Source organism: Triplophysa rosa, linkage group LG6 (assembly GCF_024868665.1).
Source record: "Triplophysa rosa linkage group LG6, Trosa_1v2, whole genome shotgun sequence".
Lineage (NCBI taxonomy): Eukaryota > Metazoa > Chordata > Actinopteri > Cypriniformes > Nemacheilidae > Triplophysa > Triplophysa rosa.
In genome coordinates this window covers 22174066-22190944 of record NC_079895.1, presented here as the reverse complement: position 1 = coordinate 22190944, position 16879 = coordinate 22174066, and the positions used below count along the sequence as shown (strand labels likewise).

At 40.3% G+C, this 16879-nt stretch overlaps 1 protein-coding gene across 5 annotated transcripts; it reads right to left on the bottom strand.

Moving 5' to 3' along the window:
- Positions 1 to 436: 436 nt before the first annotated feature.
- LOC130555908 (myc box-dependent-interacting protein 1) lies at positions 437 to 12120 on the bottom strand. Of its 5 annotated transcripts, none has more exons than XM_057336453.1 (20): positions 11855 to 12119; positions 10842 to 10922; positions 10636 to 10690; positions 10435 to 10529; positions 9127 to 9222; positions 8917 to 9024; positions 8673 to 8765; positions 8339 to 8424; positions 8026 to 8101; positions 7802 to 7857; positions 7571 to 7615; positions 6974 to 7046; positions 6694 to 6816; positions 5277 to 5354; positions 4767 to 4784; positions 4015 to 4254; positions 3684 to 3731; positions 2970 to 3023; positions 2663 to 2764; positions 437 to 2372 (listed from the first exon to the last, which is right to left on the bottom strand). In XM_057336453.1, exons 1-20 carry the CDS (start codon positions 11939 to 11941, stop codon positions 2271 to 2273), a joined length of 1716 nt encoding a protein of 571 aa, XP_057192436.1. In that variant the 5' UTR covers positions 11942 to 12119; the 3' UTR covers positions 437 to 2270. The 5 variants fall into 5 exon arrangements, with proteins under 5 accessions (XP_057192436.1, XP_057192437.1, XP_057192438.1 ...); XM_057336454.1 differs by having other exon boundaries at positions 3684 to 3728; XM_057336455.1 differs by lacking the exon at positions 7571 to 7615 and having other exon boundaries at positions 11855 to 12120.
- Positions 12121 to 16879: the final 4759 nt, after the last annotated feature.

The window sequence follows — 16879 nt, the reverse complement described above, 5'->3', positions numbered from 1 at the left end:
CTTTCTGTCTTTTGGTGGCCTTTGACACTATGTTATGCAACATGCGGTTTTTCATCAGTATTACTTTTAATCATTATCTTTGCATTGACTTAAATTGACAATGGATGATTGCAGCAACATTGCTGGCAAAGCTGATATGAAGGAATCTGTGATTGTGTTTGCAGTGACCTGTTGTGAGTTCTACAGTGACCTGCAGCGGTGGACATGCTTGGATTGGAAAAATACTGAGGAAAGATATGTTCTTAAAGAATACCTAAGATGTGTATGTATAGTTTAACACAAAGTTCAGTCATGTGATGTGTAGGGGACATTCCTGTGGAAATCATGCTGATAGTTGTTTAACAGTGGTTTGGATCATTGGGTTCAGGGATGGCTTGACAAGCCTCAGTCGCCCTTAGACTTTACATTTGCACAAATAAAGAGTAAAAATATTTGTTGTGAACACATAGAACATATTACAGCATAAAATGTATGTTTATTAACATAGGTGTGTTAGCAGGACACAGGTCTGTAGAATGAGTACACTCATGGCTTATAGTGGCATGAAGTGGCTCTGGTCTCCCAGATCACCTCAGCCTGAAAACATCAAGTTAGTACACACTGACACACTGCTCGTGGAGTTTAGCATGCCTTTTTCACATTCACACTAAATACAGATATAGATATGGCAAGATAATTTGTATTTTAGTGATAAAACCCAAGAAAACTACACAATGTTTACAGCCACAAACACAACGACTACCAAATATTGTAAATGCGCTCAAATACAGGAAGAGGATGTGTTTCCCATCCGTTCTGATTACGCCCGACAGGCCATCAAAACGCATTGGCAGTTTAAATAACGCAATAATTTGTCTCTTTACATTGATTTCTCAGTACAGGATACAAAAACACACGCGTACGTGCCTCAAGGAGAGAAGAGAGCGATCAGGAGTAGCAAACCAAACAAAAAGCAAACGACAAGTTGTCATTCAGCACAACAACTGATGAATCAATTTCTCTGAAATACAGACTTAAGGTCCGGCTATCTACAAGTTCATAAACTGCACTTGCTTTGAAATTGATCATAAGATCTGATCCAAACATGAAATGAGCAGATTATACCTCACCGGTTCATGTTCATGGCACGTAGACTTAAACATTGCAACTCTCATTTGTCTCACAATGTACAAAAATAAAACTTTAAATACAATGTAAGAGGACTGAATTATGCATATTTGGAACGACTTTTATATGTTGCACCATATTACACACGATTTTGTCTTAATATGTTTCTTTCTCGAATCACAAAATGCCAATTTTCCTATATTTCTGACCCACGTCTATAAATACACTTCATAAACAAATAAAGATCTGTGTAGACATTATTGCATCACATGTTAAGTAAAGAAAGCATCTGACAGTAGGTCACAGAATATAAACCATATTTCACTGAATGATTACGCACAGTGAAGTAAAATGATCACACAGATACCATGAATGGCTTTTTAAGGATCTGTGGACAGTTATATCATATATAGAGTAAAGCTGAGTGTCAGAGACAGCACGCAGGTTTATTAACATCTAACCTGAGCAAGAATCTGAGGTTATATATGTCAGCCTCATTAGTTTCAATATTAACTACATTTGAATGAGTGCATATTGTTTTTCTGTTAATAAGAAGCACAGGACACCTTATTAGTCTCATGTTTTTTCTTACGTTTTTCTTTGTTCCCGATTTAAAAATGCAGAAAATATGATGCTGTAGACAGGGCCAAAGCTAGCGGGGTGGAACGGGAAAAAAATAACGTAGATATTTGACATTGAGCAGTCAAAATCTGTTTCCTTGAAAGAGTGCTCTTACAACATCATGCAACTCACAAAGTGCTCAGTATTAGACTACAGAGACTACTTGTTTTGTGAGCTCCAAAGCAACAATTAAGATTTATACGTTTTTGACTATTTCCTGTTTTTTGTTACGAAACATACTGGCAGATGAAATAACGTTCCTTCTAGGCAATACTTAATAACAGAGTGTCACTTGACGCTGTAGGGAGGCTAATAAAAAAACAGAAAGACTGACCTGTCAACAACGCAAACTCCACTTCCACAAACGTAACACAACTGATTGCCTGTGGGTGCATAAATGTAGTGGGCTACGCCAGCGGTTTCTGCATTTGTCTGTGTAGTACAGTTTTTAATCTCTGCATTTTCAGGGAAAGTTCAAAGGTGAAACAAGGATTCACAGGGAAACAGCAGACGTGTCACAGATCAGGCCGACGGCCGGGCTCTTAAATCCGCTGTGTGAAATTTTCAGGAAAGACTCCTTTTTTCCCAAGATCTTTAGACTGAATCCAGTCGGATTCTTTTACCCCTACCAGCCACCCTTCATCCTGCAAGCACATAATGCATAATGATCTTTATTTCCTGGCTTTGACCTATGAATTATATGTATAATAAAGCAAATGAATCTGATATTTTTTTGTAAAACTTTACAATAAGATGATATAGCATTAAATGCAGTAGCTTACACAAACCAACGAGCAACATACTGTAGGTTTTATTAATTGATTCATCTTTGTTTATGTAAGTTAATGTCAAAACAGTTGTTCATGTTAACAGTTACGGGAAGTGCTTCTTCTCCACAGTTGTTTAAATCTTGCAACATGGTCTATATACTAACCTGGTCATCTTGACTTTCATAAGTCACCACCAACACTACATCTCCTGCTTTTAACTCCAGCTCATCACAGTCATTGGCATTGTAGTCATGCATTGCTTTCACCTGCAGGCATACAAATATTATTAATTAAATAAATAATATTTAATTTGCTTAAACTTTTGACCAAGGGAACAAATATTAAACTAATTGGTGCTATATAATATGTAAGTATAAACGTAACTTAAGGCATAATTTACAATGGGTGGTATATAATATATAAGTATATAGGTAAATTAAGGCATAATTATTTGTTGGTAGATAAACTCACTTTAAAAAGCAAGCCTTCTGGCATCTCTACACTCTCAGCGGGTGCCTCTGGTGTCTACATTTTAAGAATATGTGAAAATAAAAACAGAAAAAACACATAAATGTGTATTAATATAAAGAATTCAGAGAACAGAAACATCTTTTACAAAGGCAAAGTATAGGTTAAAAGATTTAAAGGGATGGTTCACACAAAATGCTAATTCTTTTAACATTTGCTCATCCTTATGTCATCCAAACCTGTATGACTTTCCTTTTCTTGCAATACAAAGCTGGTAACCAAACAACATTGCTGATTCCATTGTACGGACACAAAACTACTGAAACATTTCCCAAAACATCTTCTTTTGTGTTCCACAGAAGAAAGAGACATATAGATGTTTTAAACAACAAGACGGTGATTAAATAATCACACATTTTTTATTTTTGGGTGAACTATCCCTTTAACGCAACATTAGAGAACTTTTGCTTATGGTTCCCCATGTGGTTGATATTGGTACATGTGGTATATATTGTCTGTTATCAATAAAAATACTATGTGATTAATAAACAGCTCATTCAAGCTTGCAGTTGCTCCTTCGGTCCTCTAGAGGGAGACCTTGCTTAAGATTTGGTTGCCAGATTCGTATGTTTTGAATTTTGCTGTTCGTTAACTACACTTTGCTTTGTGTAATGTGTTTGTATTTTTTAACTTGTAAACATCTTGAACAACACTTACCACTTCAGCTGATGGCTCTTCTGGAGCAGCTGTCTTTTCTGTGGCCTGCTAAATGGAAAGAGTGAGAGATATAGAAGAAGACAGAGAGAGCCGAGCAACAAGAGGGTGAAATATCAAGAGAGAGCCGAGAATTGAAAGAGAAAACAAAACAAGATGCAAATTACACATCAATCCTCATAGCATATCATGCCCAGCGGCATCTACCACTACTACTAATGCTACTACCACTGCTACCATCATTCTCCCAATTGCCATGCTAAGCATCTTCTCGCTCACATCCGCGGTTGAGCATCCCCTCAGCTCCTCTTAGCTAGCTCTATGAGAACTGTACCTGAGCCCCATCATCGTCCCACCCCTCGGCCTGCTGGGTAGCATCATTTTCATCCCCCTGAACAGGCTGAGAGCCATCATCATCATCATCCCAGGTGGTGTATGCGGCTGGAGCATGCACAGGTTGGCTACCATCATCATCCCAGGTAGCCTGGGTACCATCATCACCCCAGCCAGAGCGCACAGTCTGGGTACCATCATCGTCCCATGTCTGAGGCACCTCAGCTTCCTTGCCTGCTTGCTACATGTGGCAAGGTGGGTGGGGGAGGGGGAAGAAGGGCAGTTATGGGGGGCGGGGCATGTGGGAGCCAGGGAAATGCATGACCAGGGATTATACGGATTGGACAGAATGATGAGCCAGAAAAAAGACAGATGAGAATTTGAACAGCTGAACACTCTTTTGTTTTAGTTTTGAAGGTCATCTAGTCTATGGAATGATGTGAAACATGCAACATTAATATCGTGGACAATTATAAATGCAAAAGCAGGACAGACAGACATTTACAATCTCTAAAGCATATATGTAGGAAAGCCTTGCAGTGAAAGGAAATTTAATGGAATTGCAAGTGTCTGACAAGGGCACATTTTTGTTCTTTACAATTTGGTTTGGTCTTCTCTGCCCTACAATGCATTGGAATAACTTGGCTATTCACTAAAGACATACAATTATTACTGAATTCACAATTAGTTTAAGAATCCATCAAAATATCTGACTACATAATTGTGAGTAAACATAATCAAAATGTCACTCACCTCCCATGAGTCCCAATTCTTTTAGAAAAGCAAATAAAAAACAAAAGAATAATCATAAAATAACAGTTATTTTACAGACATTCTACAGCAGTGGTTCTCAACCTTTTTGACGTCACATTCCCCCATCGTCCACAAAAATATCTGAGGTCAACCCACTCACAATTTCTACCTGGAAAAAAAGTTCTGTAGCATGATATTACTAGAAATGTGTATTTTGTTTTACAAATAAAATATTAAAAATAATATAAATTCCTTTAACTTATGTTCATGCATTTTATTTTTTATTACTTTTTTTTGCCCCCAAGTGCACCCCAGCCCCCTGGTTGGATCTTTCATTGCTCCTCAAAATTATCCAATCAAATCAGTAAAATGACAGTAAACATGCTTATTATGTTAATTATTTTAAACACATTTACTTTTTTAAGTATACCATGTATGCTAAACACAATAAGTTCTAAAACAACATGATTTGAAGTGGATTCTCTTTTAACTGCTGTAACTGTGACAGACCTGAGCTACAGGAGTGGTGGCAGCCTGAAGTGAGTCCAGGTCCATGTCCAGCAGATTAGCAGTTGCTGGAGCCTCATACTAACTCAAAAGATGGAAAAAATAAGTGAATGAATTGCAATGAAATCATTCATTCATTCACATTACTACAACTAACCAACAATATTATATATAGATTATATATATATATATATATATATATACTGCACATTGTACATTATCTGTATATTATGTTGTGTGTACTATGTTTATACAGATATGTAAATTATGTGTTGTATTATTGTGCTTAAACACTGTTCAGAAATCTCTGGTATAACTGTGTAGAGAACTGCTATGTTGGTCGGAACTGAACCGACTATTGCACTATTCCACCTACTCTTGCACTAGTGTATACTGTATGTTTGAGTGACAATAAAGGGATTTGATTGCGAAACAAAATGCATATAAAAAATGGTAGAAATCATTCAAATATGAAGGGCTTACAAATATAAAATGTTGAACTACATAACGTTATTGTTTCTTGTAGTAGGCATTATATAGTTTTCGTCAGGGGTTAAATTGGGCCGCGGCACATAGGCTGACGATCTCGCTCTGCTCCCCGCCAGTGTGCGGCTCTTCTGGTGTCATAGAGCGGCATTCCATCATGCCCCATTATAAATCCGCTGTGCCCCAGTATAAATCTCAAGTTCAAGTAACTATTACCCTTTTGTCAGTGTATACACTTACACTGATAATCGCAAAAAACTGATCTATATGCAACGTAATAACCCAACTCGCAGTCGCATATTAACCGCCTGCGCGCAGAAACCATTCCCTGCGTTCCCTTCCGAAGTGATCATCCCTATGCCCTACTCCCTTTGAAGCTCTTGATGTGTAAACTCTAGAGGGAAAAACGCAATTGTCTCTCTTAATCTGTCCGTTTAAAATTCATTTGGCTAAAGGAGCAATAAAAACAAAGTAATTTTCTCATTATTTGGAGTGACGTTTTGTTTGGTGTCCCCTTACCGAGGTATTCAGAGGGAGATATATTCCGTTTGGAATGCACCGCATGTCTGCGCGTGCTTGTGTTTCCTTTCTACAGCGTCTAGCCACGCACTGCCTATTTGCGAGTTGTACTGTAGACATGACGCGCGGCGCTGCTTCTCGTCCGGTGCGCACTGTTGTTTTAAGGTTTCAAGTCATAATGAACTGTTTATGAAGGCTCGACTTCCAACTTATGTCATTATTATTGTTTTGAATTAAAAGGCTTTTAGGAGATATAATGCAATATAAAAATATAAAAAGCATAATTATAAAAGAGGAAGCATTGATAATGTGTATGCATCTGACTCAAGAAATCAGGTATATTTTCTTTGGCTCCACTTTTAACAGCATTAGAATGAAGATAGGATTAGATCAAAAGAGAGGAAAAACTGCTGACTTGGGTTGGCGAAGTGACACTGATGTCTGGAGTGGCAGCTTCTCCAAACAGGTTGATTATGCTTTCCTGCTTCAAGTCCTTTGATGGAGTAACTTTAGGAGGCGGAGGGACGGCAGGCCTTAGCTGTAGACACACATGAAGTGTCAAGAAATGAGAACTGAAGCACAGTGGATGGCAGTATTAATGATGCCAACCCAAAGACTGATGAGAAATCAATGAGTGCTGTTTAGCGGTACCATGTTTTCTTAAGCAAAAAATGAACATTCCAAACACAAATGACCTTAGATGGTGATTTGGGAATGGCTGGCGGTCCTCCTGGGCTCAAAGTGTGATTGGCATCTTCAGTTCTCTCACTACAGCATAAAAAATAGATTCTTATGTTAATACATTAAGACTGCTGTAAGGAACCCCTCTCTGGCATGCTTCAAACTGCAAGCCATTTCATATAAGATGACCGGTTTGTACCGTTAGCCTAACAGGAATACAAAAGCCAAAACTTCTCCATAACTGCACTGAAGACAGTTTCATATGTAACAATCGTTCATGCAGACTGAGATGCGGTTGCTTCCTGTGCAAAGTCATTCTATTCATGCAGGGAACTCAAGTACTATGAAAGCATCATCTTTAACAAATGTTCATTTGTAACACAATGTTGGAATGCGAAAGTATTGCTCTAAATTATTACTTGTGAAGCACCTATAGGACTGCACGTGACAAACCCTTGTCTAGGTGCACATCGCCTGCTGCTGCACAGCGTGGACAGCACACATACACATAAGCTTCAATAAGAGGGAATGCAGACACATACATTCAAACATACACACGCACGAATACAAATTCTTCAACACACAGAGCACTGCAGGGTCACCACTGTTACCTCGTCTGGGGTGCTGATGTCCTCGCCCCTTGGCTACCTGTTTTTCTGTGAGAGTGGTGTTGGAGTTTATTCAATTATTTGTTTGTTTAAATATGGTGTAATTAAATTATAGCCATATGCATGTCTGTTTATAAACCTAGAAGGCAACATGGGTAAAAAATGAACCAGCATGGTTAACACTGCTGGTTTGGGCTGTTTATACTTATGTATGTCATTTTTAACGCGACTGACCTGGACATATCTTGATTTTCTAATTTCTCCAGTGTATCATTCAGATTCAGATTAATCTGTAATAAAGAAATATGAAAAGGGAAATTAACATATAAAGAGGTTATTTCTTTCATATTTTAATTTCAATATTTTATTTATTTATATATTTTTTGACCATCAGCAAATATAATATTTAATTTAAACGGCAACAAATATATCACTGAATGGTGTTACATTGAACTCACTTTCCCCATTTCTCTGTGAAACTTTTCCTCCAGACCAGCCATACTCTGGAATGTGTTCACATAAAAGCCGACACGACTGGAAAAGAGGACAGACCGTACTGATAACTAAAACTGAAAGTTGTTGCACACGGAATTTAAAAGAAAAATCAAATTTCACTTAAAAATGTTTTTGTTGTTGTTGTTGTTGTTGTTTTACATAATGGTCAATTTGGCACCTTCTTGTCTAAGTGAGTGAATCTTAGCGGAAATCTGACTTCATGCCAATAATCAAACATAAGGCTCTGTGAGATTAAAACACTGTTTAAAACAACACCTGTTCCACAGTGATGGCAGTTCCTCCTGCAAATCTATATTAATCTCCTCGAACACCTTCTGTGCCCTCTCCAACTCTTCTTCTGCCTAAAACAAATATCACAAATAACATTATAACATGAAACGGAGTGAAATTCATTTTATTTATTTGTGTGAGCAGCACTAATTAATTTTAGTTCTCTATGTCATACATTCGGCCCGAAAATGCAGGGAATCTCATTTCACCTTTACTCATTATTGGCCTGGCAAGAAGATATTGTCCTCTTCACAAAGGGGGAATTGAAAATACTGGCCAGTTATAACTCTTATAACAAGTAATAGCAATGAAATGTCACCTGACTCCTGGAGAGACTGGTCTGCGCTACATTATGGGCCGACAGGATCCCCTGAGCCCAGCCTGGGGCGGCTCTCTCCAGCAGAGATGCTGGCTACAAACGGAAAAAGAGAGATTGTGAACAATAATGTACATACATGAACACATACTGTATACAGTGATTACAGAAGGTGTCGAATTCATCAAGAAATTAATAAACACCATGACTACAATAAATTCCATTTTTATGTTTTGTCCAGTGTTACCTTGGTGATCTTAATCCCCTCTTTTTTCTTGCCTTTGTTTACTGCAGCATAATTGTGGCGAGCACTGTCATAGTCCACCAGCTTCCTGTCACGCTTTGCGATACGAGCCTGTACATTACACAGATATTAGAAAATTTCAGCATTTAATAATAACAGTAAATGCTAATAACCCAGAACATGTTAAACATCTTAAACATGGGAACTCTGTACCCTGATGTCAGGAAATTGGCCCAAGTAAGTGTCCATGGATATAAGCGCATGATCTACCAATTTTTGATGGAAATCTGTCCAGAGGAGGTCTGAGTCCTGTAATGCAAGTACAACATTGTAAATAGCTTATTTGGATGGTACAAAACTTATTGTAAACAATTTGTTAAGACGTTCACAAACAAACACATGCATCTAACTATAAAGCAGCGGGATGTTGTAAAGCTATTTGGGCTAATTCTAGATCAAGAATCAACTGTTAAATAATATTTTCTTCTAATTACGGTACTTCTCTGTATCTGCTTTTAAGCAACAATAAGATGTGAAAATAAACAATGCACACAGGTGTAAAACAAATGTAAACCCCTTGATTTACCTCCCATCTGTTTCCACACTCCCATAATGCATATACTGTAATATTCCTTTCAAAAAAGCAGAAATCAAGGGAAAATGTTGGGCATGCAAGACACGAGGAATAGACGTGATATTTCAAACAACAGAAAGCAAAGGTTCAATGACAGTAAACTAAAATAGAGATCGGCTTAGTCTTGTAAATTTTATCAAACACTCATAATGTTAATAGGATTCTATTTTAGCTTTCATTTGGTTCTTGTTATAGATAATAGCCTTTAGTTTACATCACTTTGTTGTCTTAAGAATTTGAAATGACAAAATTTGAATATGCCTCTGGGTGCGGGGTGAGTCATTAATATTTTCTTTTACCGTGAAAAATAAATACTGTACATACTACACCTAAAAAAATGTTTAATGACTTAATAATAATTTGCTTTTAGGAGGACTTGACCAGTGTACAAATAATATCAAACTAATACACATGGACTAAAAGCAATAAAACTTAAATTCTGATGTCATAAGGTCTTTAAGAGAAGTTGTGAATATATACAAAAATGTGTTACATCCCAGCGTTGACAGGTATATTTTGTTTTTACACTTTCTTCTCGTAATTATCTTAAACCGATAAGCAAAATGAATGGGCTAGGCTAGGCTAATGAAAACAGGTAATACATGTTACCGAGAGGCCTTGTGGGTTTTCATTGTTGGAGAAATGAATGAAAAAATGCATTAAGGTTGTTTGTGAGAGCTAAATAAAATAGTGTGGTTTATGGGATCAAAGAAAAAAAAGATGGAAAACAGCCAAATAGGGCACAGCAATGTAAAAGGGTCTTATTGAAAAAAAGAAATGTTTCACAAAGAAATCCGCACAATGTTGGAGAGTTTTTGTCATTTTCCTTCTAAATCACCTTTAAACTATCTTACATAATGCTGACAAAGCCTTAATAAAAAAATAACCTCAAAGAGGGAGTCCACATCCTTTCTGCCATACCAATCCGGCTCATACATTTCATCTAGGCACTCGTAGAGATGTTTAGAGGACTCATGCATGGCTGTGGAAACCAAGAGAAAGGAATCAGAAAGGCAGGCTGGTATAAAATAGTGAAAATGTCAGAAAGTCCACATATGACAAATGTAAATTTGTATCAATAGTCTTACCTTTCACAGCAGTCAAATAGGCCCGAAGGTCTTTCTGCAGTTTGGTACCCTCAACCTATGTAAGCACATAAGAAAAGAGGACAAACTGAGACAGGGTCATACAGAAGATCACACCAGGGCGTAGTAGGCAAGGGTCCCTAATGCTTAGATTGCTTTAGGACATCTTAACAAACCCCTTCCAAATTAAACACAATAATAAAACTCACCAGCTGTTTATTAAAGTTGATCACACCCTCTTCAAATGCCAGATCTTTAGTTTCATCAGCCTTGCCAAGCTTTTGGAGAACCTGATGAAAGATGAAACCGTATTGATTCCTCCTGTGTTGTAAAAGACCTTTCTAGTACCTCCATTCTGGAGTGATTATTAGAGCTGGAGTAATACTAATAACACCATGCAGCAAGGAATCATGATGTCCTTGACTGACACTTAAAAACAGAAAAAAAAACATTTATCCTGCTGGAATGTTTGTTTGGATCAGTAAAACACACGTTTTTGTTAAAAGCCTGTTTATCTGAAGTGCCTGATATATTTTGGACATAATCAATACCCGCAAGAGAGCTTCTGCAGGGCTTTAGATGAAAGGTAATGTAACTTTTTATGCATTTATAATCCGAGTATGGTGCTGTGATAACGCAGCCATGATAGGCATTAAATATCATTCAGGTCATAAGTGACCTCTGTAAACGACAAGATCCACCCTAGAGTGTTGTCACACAGTATACAGTTGGGCCGCATCAATATTTTTAAAGTGATGCAGGATCAGGGTCAGTATTGCAGCTGCTATCATGCACTGAAAGAGTTAAGGTATTATAGCTATTATTGCTCTAAAATTGATTAATTTAAACCGAAATATATCTAGAGCTGACCATCGTGCTCTCTAAACCGGCGTAGCAGGCGCAGCCTCATAGGCATTGGGCTGCTTGCATTGCGCCTTCAAATAGGCTAATACATTCATGCATTTAAACGTAGCCTATAACTGTAGAGGACAATTTGACGCTTTTGGCAAGATGTGTTTTCTGTTCAAGCGCATCTATTCAGAGCTCCGACTCATCGCATAAATGACATTATTTTGGGGACGTCACAGCGACGGTCTTTTAGATGTAGCCTACGATCGTCATGTAATCTATATAACGCAGAGATATATAACACCGTGCCAGATGAAAGCAACCCTGAATATCACGATGATGTATTTGAAGCCGCATTTAAAAATGTGCTTACCTTTTCCTGAGCCCTGGTTATTTTTTTCTGTACATTGCTCGCAATCCTCCCTGCGGAAACCCCTTTCCCCATTGGTAATTCAGCCATTCTTTTGCCGGATTATATGATTTCCACGAGACGTGTCAAAAGAGCATTCGGTCACAATATCTAATTATTTGCCTTAATGCAGGTCCATTAAATTCGATGCCCTGTAATAAACCGTCCGTGGAATAGAATGAACCTACACGAGCGCACACAGGATACAGCGACCAATGACAATAGCGCAGTCTTAAAGAGGCAGTACACTATTTTTTATGTCACGCCACCGAGGCCGCACAGTAACCCAATACTAATAATTACGATCTGCTCACTGCAAGTGTTATAGTGTGTTATTGCTTCTCTGCCGAAAACTCTAATACAATTTGCCTAAATTAAATGCTGGGATAAAAGGTGAATTTGGGCTGTTTTCATAGGACCTTGCCCATTGGGTTTAAAAAGATTACCAGAATACATTATTTTAATGTCACACTAGCTAAAAGATTGCAGGACTAGTTTACCATGTTTACATTATGCACTTTTTACGCATACTTCTTTATATCATTAAAACAAGGAAGAGAAATTAATCAGCGCATAATGTTTTGAACTTTATTTTTTACAAGATACTTTTATCTTGTATTCAAAAAAGAGTCATTGTTTTTCATGTGTCACACTTTTTGTATTGGTTGTAGATCCTTGAGATATTTGCCCTCACAAAGACGCAAAGTGATTTAATAGTAGTCACAATTTTTAGTTTTTACAGTATTTAATAAGTTATAACCTGTGTTGTTAAAGTCAAAGTTCATCCAAAAATGAAAATTCTGTCATCATATACTTACCCTCTTGTTATTTCAAACCTGTATGATTTTCTTTCTTCTTCAAAATACAAAAGAAGATATTTTGAAGAATGTTGGTAACTGAACAACGTTGTTGTGAGAACATTGTGAATGAAATTGACTGTGACAGGTCGCAAAACTTGTGAATATAACTGACCTACATGATTTGCCATTTATAAAGAAGAAAATGTCAAAATACTGGCTCAGTTGAGGATTGGTGTGGACCGAACTCCATAAACTCCTGAGCTTCTCCACAAATGTTCACTCGGATTTTAGCAGATGGTTCTGGTTTATTCGTGGTTCTCTAGACTCACATAGGCAGTTACTTAGTGGTTCATGGATCAAACATTTATTAAGTACCAGGATTTGGCAAGTGATGTAATTACTATTTCAAAACCAATAGCCATCAGTTGCATGCTGTCATGGTTCTGCCCCACCTTGTCTTGCTTCTCTTGACCTAGTGGCAGAACCATGATAGAACCTCTTGTTTTATGTGGAGAGTGACGTTTTGTCCCTGTTGGTCTTCCACTCTCCGGTGTGGCGTCTCTGTTCCCGCCCTTTCGTCTCCTCGTTATTGTTTGTTAATTAGTTCATGCCCCGCACCTGCTTCCTCTTGATTTGTCCCCTTTATAATGCCCTTGTGTCTTCTGTCTCGTGCTGGATCATTGTTCTGTTGCGTTGTGTTTGTCTTCGTGGTGAGTTCTTGTTGTGTAGTTAGTTTAGTTTACAGTGTTCATGTCAAATGTTATTATTTTCAGTCTAGTTAGTTCCTGTCCGTGTTGCTATGTTTTGTTATGTTCCCCCACGTGGGTCCTTGTTTTGTATTTTTAGTTATTATTAAAGTTTGTGTTAACCCCTTACCCGCTGTCTGCATTTGGGTCCTCTGTCCTTGTCTCTGTGTCTCACCCTGAGAACCGTGACTGAATGATCCAGCCGACAGAATACACGAGCCAATTCAGAACCCAGCGGGCAGCAAGATGGACGGCACGGCGTCGTCCTCACGGTCCGCTCAAGCCCGCTTGCTGCTAGGTTTCCGCCAGGGGAACTACGGGAATCGGGAGTTCGCCGGGGCATTCTCGGCGGTGGCTGAGAGGGCTGAGTTCAACGAGGCAGAGTTGAAGACGATCATCAACTGCTGCCTCACTCAGCGCCTCACCCCGTCTGAGAAGAGGCTGCTGGGTCCCCTAGGGTTCGCGGCAATGGTCAGGTTCGTGGCCAACCGGGACGATCCCGGGGGTGGGGTTCCACGTGGGACTTCCACCTCGCGGTCGATCACGCCGGAGGGCCTCGACCTGACTGCCGCTGCCCGGAGGGACTCGGTACCCTCCGGCTTGAGCTCCACGGTCCCCGTTCACTCTGGTGGCGCCGGTAGCGAGCGGGAGGGGATCCGGGGATGACATCCGCTGATTCCTCCGCTGCGGAACTCCCTCCGGTCCCCACGGATTCGCCAAGGTCGGCTATGGATCCGGTGGTGCGGAGAAGGAGGGAGAGGCGCAGCGGAGGAGCGTCCATGCCGGTGCAGCCGGCATCCAGTCCGGTGCGGCCGGTGTCCAGTCCGGTGCGGCCGGCGTCCAGTCCGGTGCAGCCGGCGTCCTGTTTGGTGTCCAGTCTTGTGTCCAGTCCAGTGTCCAGCACGATGTCCAGTCTTGTGTCCAGTCCTGTGTCCAGTCCGGTGCAGCCGGCGTCCAGTCCGGTGTTCAGTCTTTTGTCCAGTCCGGTGATCCAGCCGGCGTCCAGTCCGGTGATCCAGCCAGCGTCCAGTCCGGTGATCCAGCCGGCGTCCAGTCCGGTGATCCAGCCGGCGTCCAGTCCGGTGATCCAGCCGGCGTCCAGTCCGGTGGTCCAGCCGGCGTCCAGTCCGGTGGTCCAGCCGGCGTCCAGTCCGGTGGTCCAGCCGGCGTCCAGTCCGGTGTTCCAGCCGGAGTCCAGTCCGGTGTTCCAGCCGGCGTCCAGTCCGGTGTTCCAGCCGGCGTCCAGTCCGGTGTTCCAGCCGGCGTCAAGCCCTGCCCAGCCGGCCTTCCAGCCGGTCCCTAGTCCGGCAGCCAAGCCGGCCTCGGGGAGACCCCCAGGGTCAAGGACTGTCCCCCCCAGGACTCCCCCTAAGTCCCCTAGGACTACGCGCCCTCGAGCGCAGCCGGGGACTGGGACTTCTCCCCACCCCCATGGACTGCCCCCTATGGGCCCTTGTTTGGCCCCACCCCCCCTCCCTTGTTTGTTATTTTTGATGTCCCACCCTAGTCCTGTTGTTGTTGTGTCTTGTCTGCCCTTGATTTTGTTTTCTTTGTTTTGCCTTGTCCTGTCTGTCTCCCAGTCTGTCTTGTCTCGTCCGTCTACCCCTTGGTGAGCACCTGGAGGTGCTCATTAAAGGGGGGGGCTTCTGTCATGGCTCTGCTTCCTTAGTCATGTTTTTCTTGGTCCTGTAGCAGAGCCATGACAAAGTCTTTGGTTATGTGTGGAGAGAAACATATTATTGTACTTTTGACAATAATATACGTTCTCTACAGTGTCTTGTCATTGGCCCCGCCCCTCTCATTTCCTGTATTGTCTCCCTCTTGTGTCTTATGTTCTACACCTGCCCTTGCTCGTTATCCTTCGTTTGTCTTACCCTATTTAATGCCCTCTTGTTTCATTGTCCTGTGCTCATGTATTACGTTCGGTCCGTGTTCTGTATGTTTCCAGTTGCCTTGTGTTCAGTGTGCCACCCGTGCGTTCTGCCGTTTGTGCCTCAGTGCCAATTTTGCTGTTCCGTGTCTAGTCCAGTAAGTGTTGAGTTTAGTTCATGTCTAGTGTTTAGTTAGTTTTTGCTCTGTGCTTGTGTTTATCCTTGTTCCTGTTTTTACCCCATTGTGGGTCTTTGTTTTGTGTTTATTGTTTAAATAAAGTCTTTTTGTTTAACCCCTTAATTCCCTGCTGCCTGCAATTGAGTTCTCCTCAGGCTTTCCTGACACATGCACAATAATGGTAACACTAGGCAATATCCCAGAAGCATACTAAACATATACCAAAGTACCAACCAAAGTTTACAGGGTGAATGATAAAGTTAGTACCTGTTCAACCACCCACCCACCTTTCATCAGTTGCATAATGTGGGCATTTTAAAATATCTAAAATAAAACAGTAATGCTAATATGATTGCCATATGCCAGCCTATAATACAACAAATGTTGACTGATGAATGTCAGTCAAGCTATAAACATTGCATCTGTATTTGTTCTTATTAAACAGCTACATAGAAAGTGCAATGTGGTCATTTTTTATATAAATCTGTATCATTTACCTGGCAGCTGGATTTGCCATTTCAAGTTTCCTTGAATGTGTAATGCCGTTATGCATCACTTGACAACTATTTGTTGTGATTCTGCCCCATCTTGTCATGTCTTTCTTGATCTTGTAGCAGAATCACGGCATCCCTTGTTTTATGTGAGAAAGCCATGAGTTGTTTACGTTTTTACATCTCATGTGCTTTCGTGTCTTGTCATTGGCCCCGCCCCTCTTGTTTCATGTATTGCTTCCCTGCCGTGTCTAATGTTTCCCACCTGCCCTTGTTGATTACGCTTCAGTTGTCTTCCCTTTAAAATGCCCTCATGTTCCATTGTCTTGTTGCTCGGTCATTGTATATGGTGTCTTTGGTTGAGTTCCATGTCTTGATGTGTCCAGTGATTACCTGTTTTTCCCACGCTCGTATTCCTGTTTGCTGTGAAAACCCCCGTCAGTCTAGTAAGTGTTCAGTTTAGTTTATGTCAAGTGTTGTTTATTTTCAGTTTAGTGTTAGTTAGTCTTCGTCCTGTGATTATCTTATTGTATTATGTTTTCCCCCATTGTGGGTTTTGTTTTGTGTTTATTAAAATAAAAATCCTTGTTAACCTTGTTAACATAATCCCTTCATCCCCCGCTGCCTGCAATTGGGTTCTCCACACCTGTGGATTTCATGACACTATTACTGACTTTTCAAACACTTCACTTCTCATGTGACTTAAGTATGTCTAATCTTTGACAGAATGGTTTCTAGCTCATTGTTTTGAGAACACAATGTACATTATGTATGACATCAGTTATGTGTGCCCTTGCTGCCCTAAAATAAATTAAATTCATTTTATGTCATGTCACACTGATACACAGATATCCAGTACATTATGCATACTTTATTTACTTGGTGTGTGTCTGTTTTGTATCT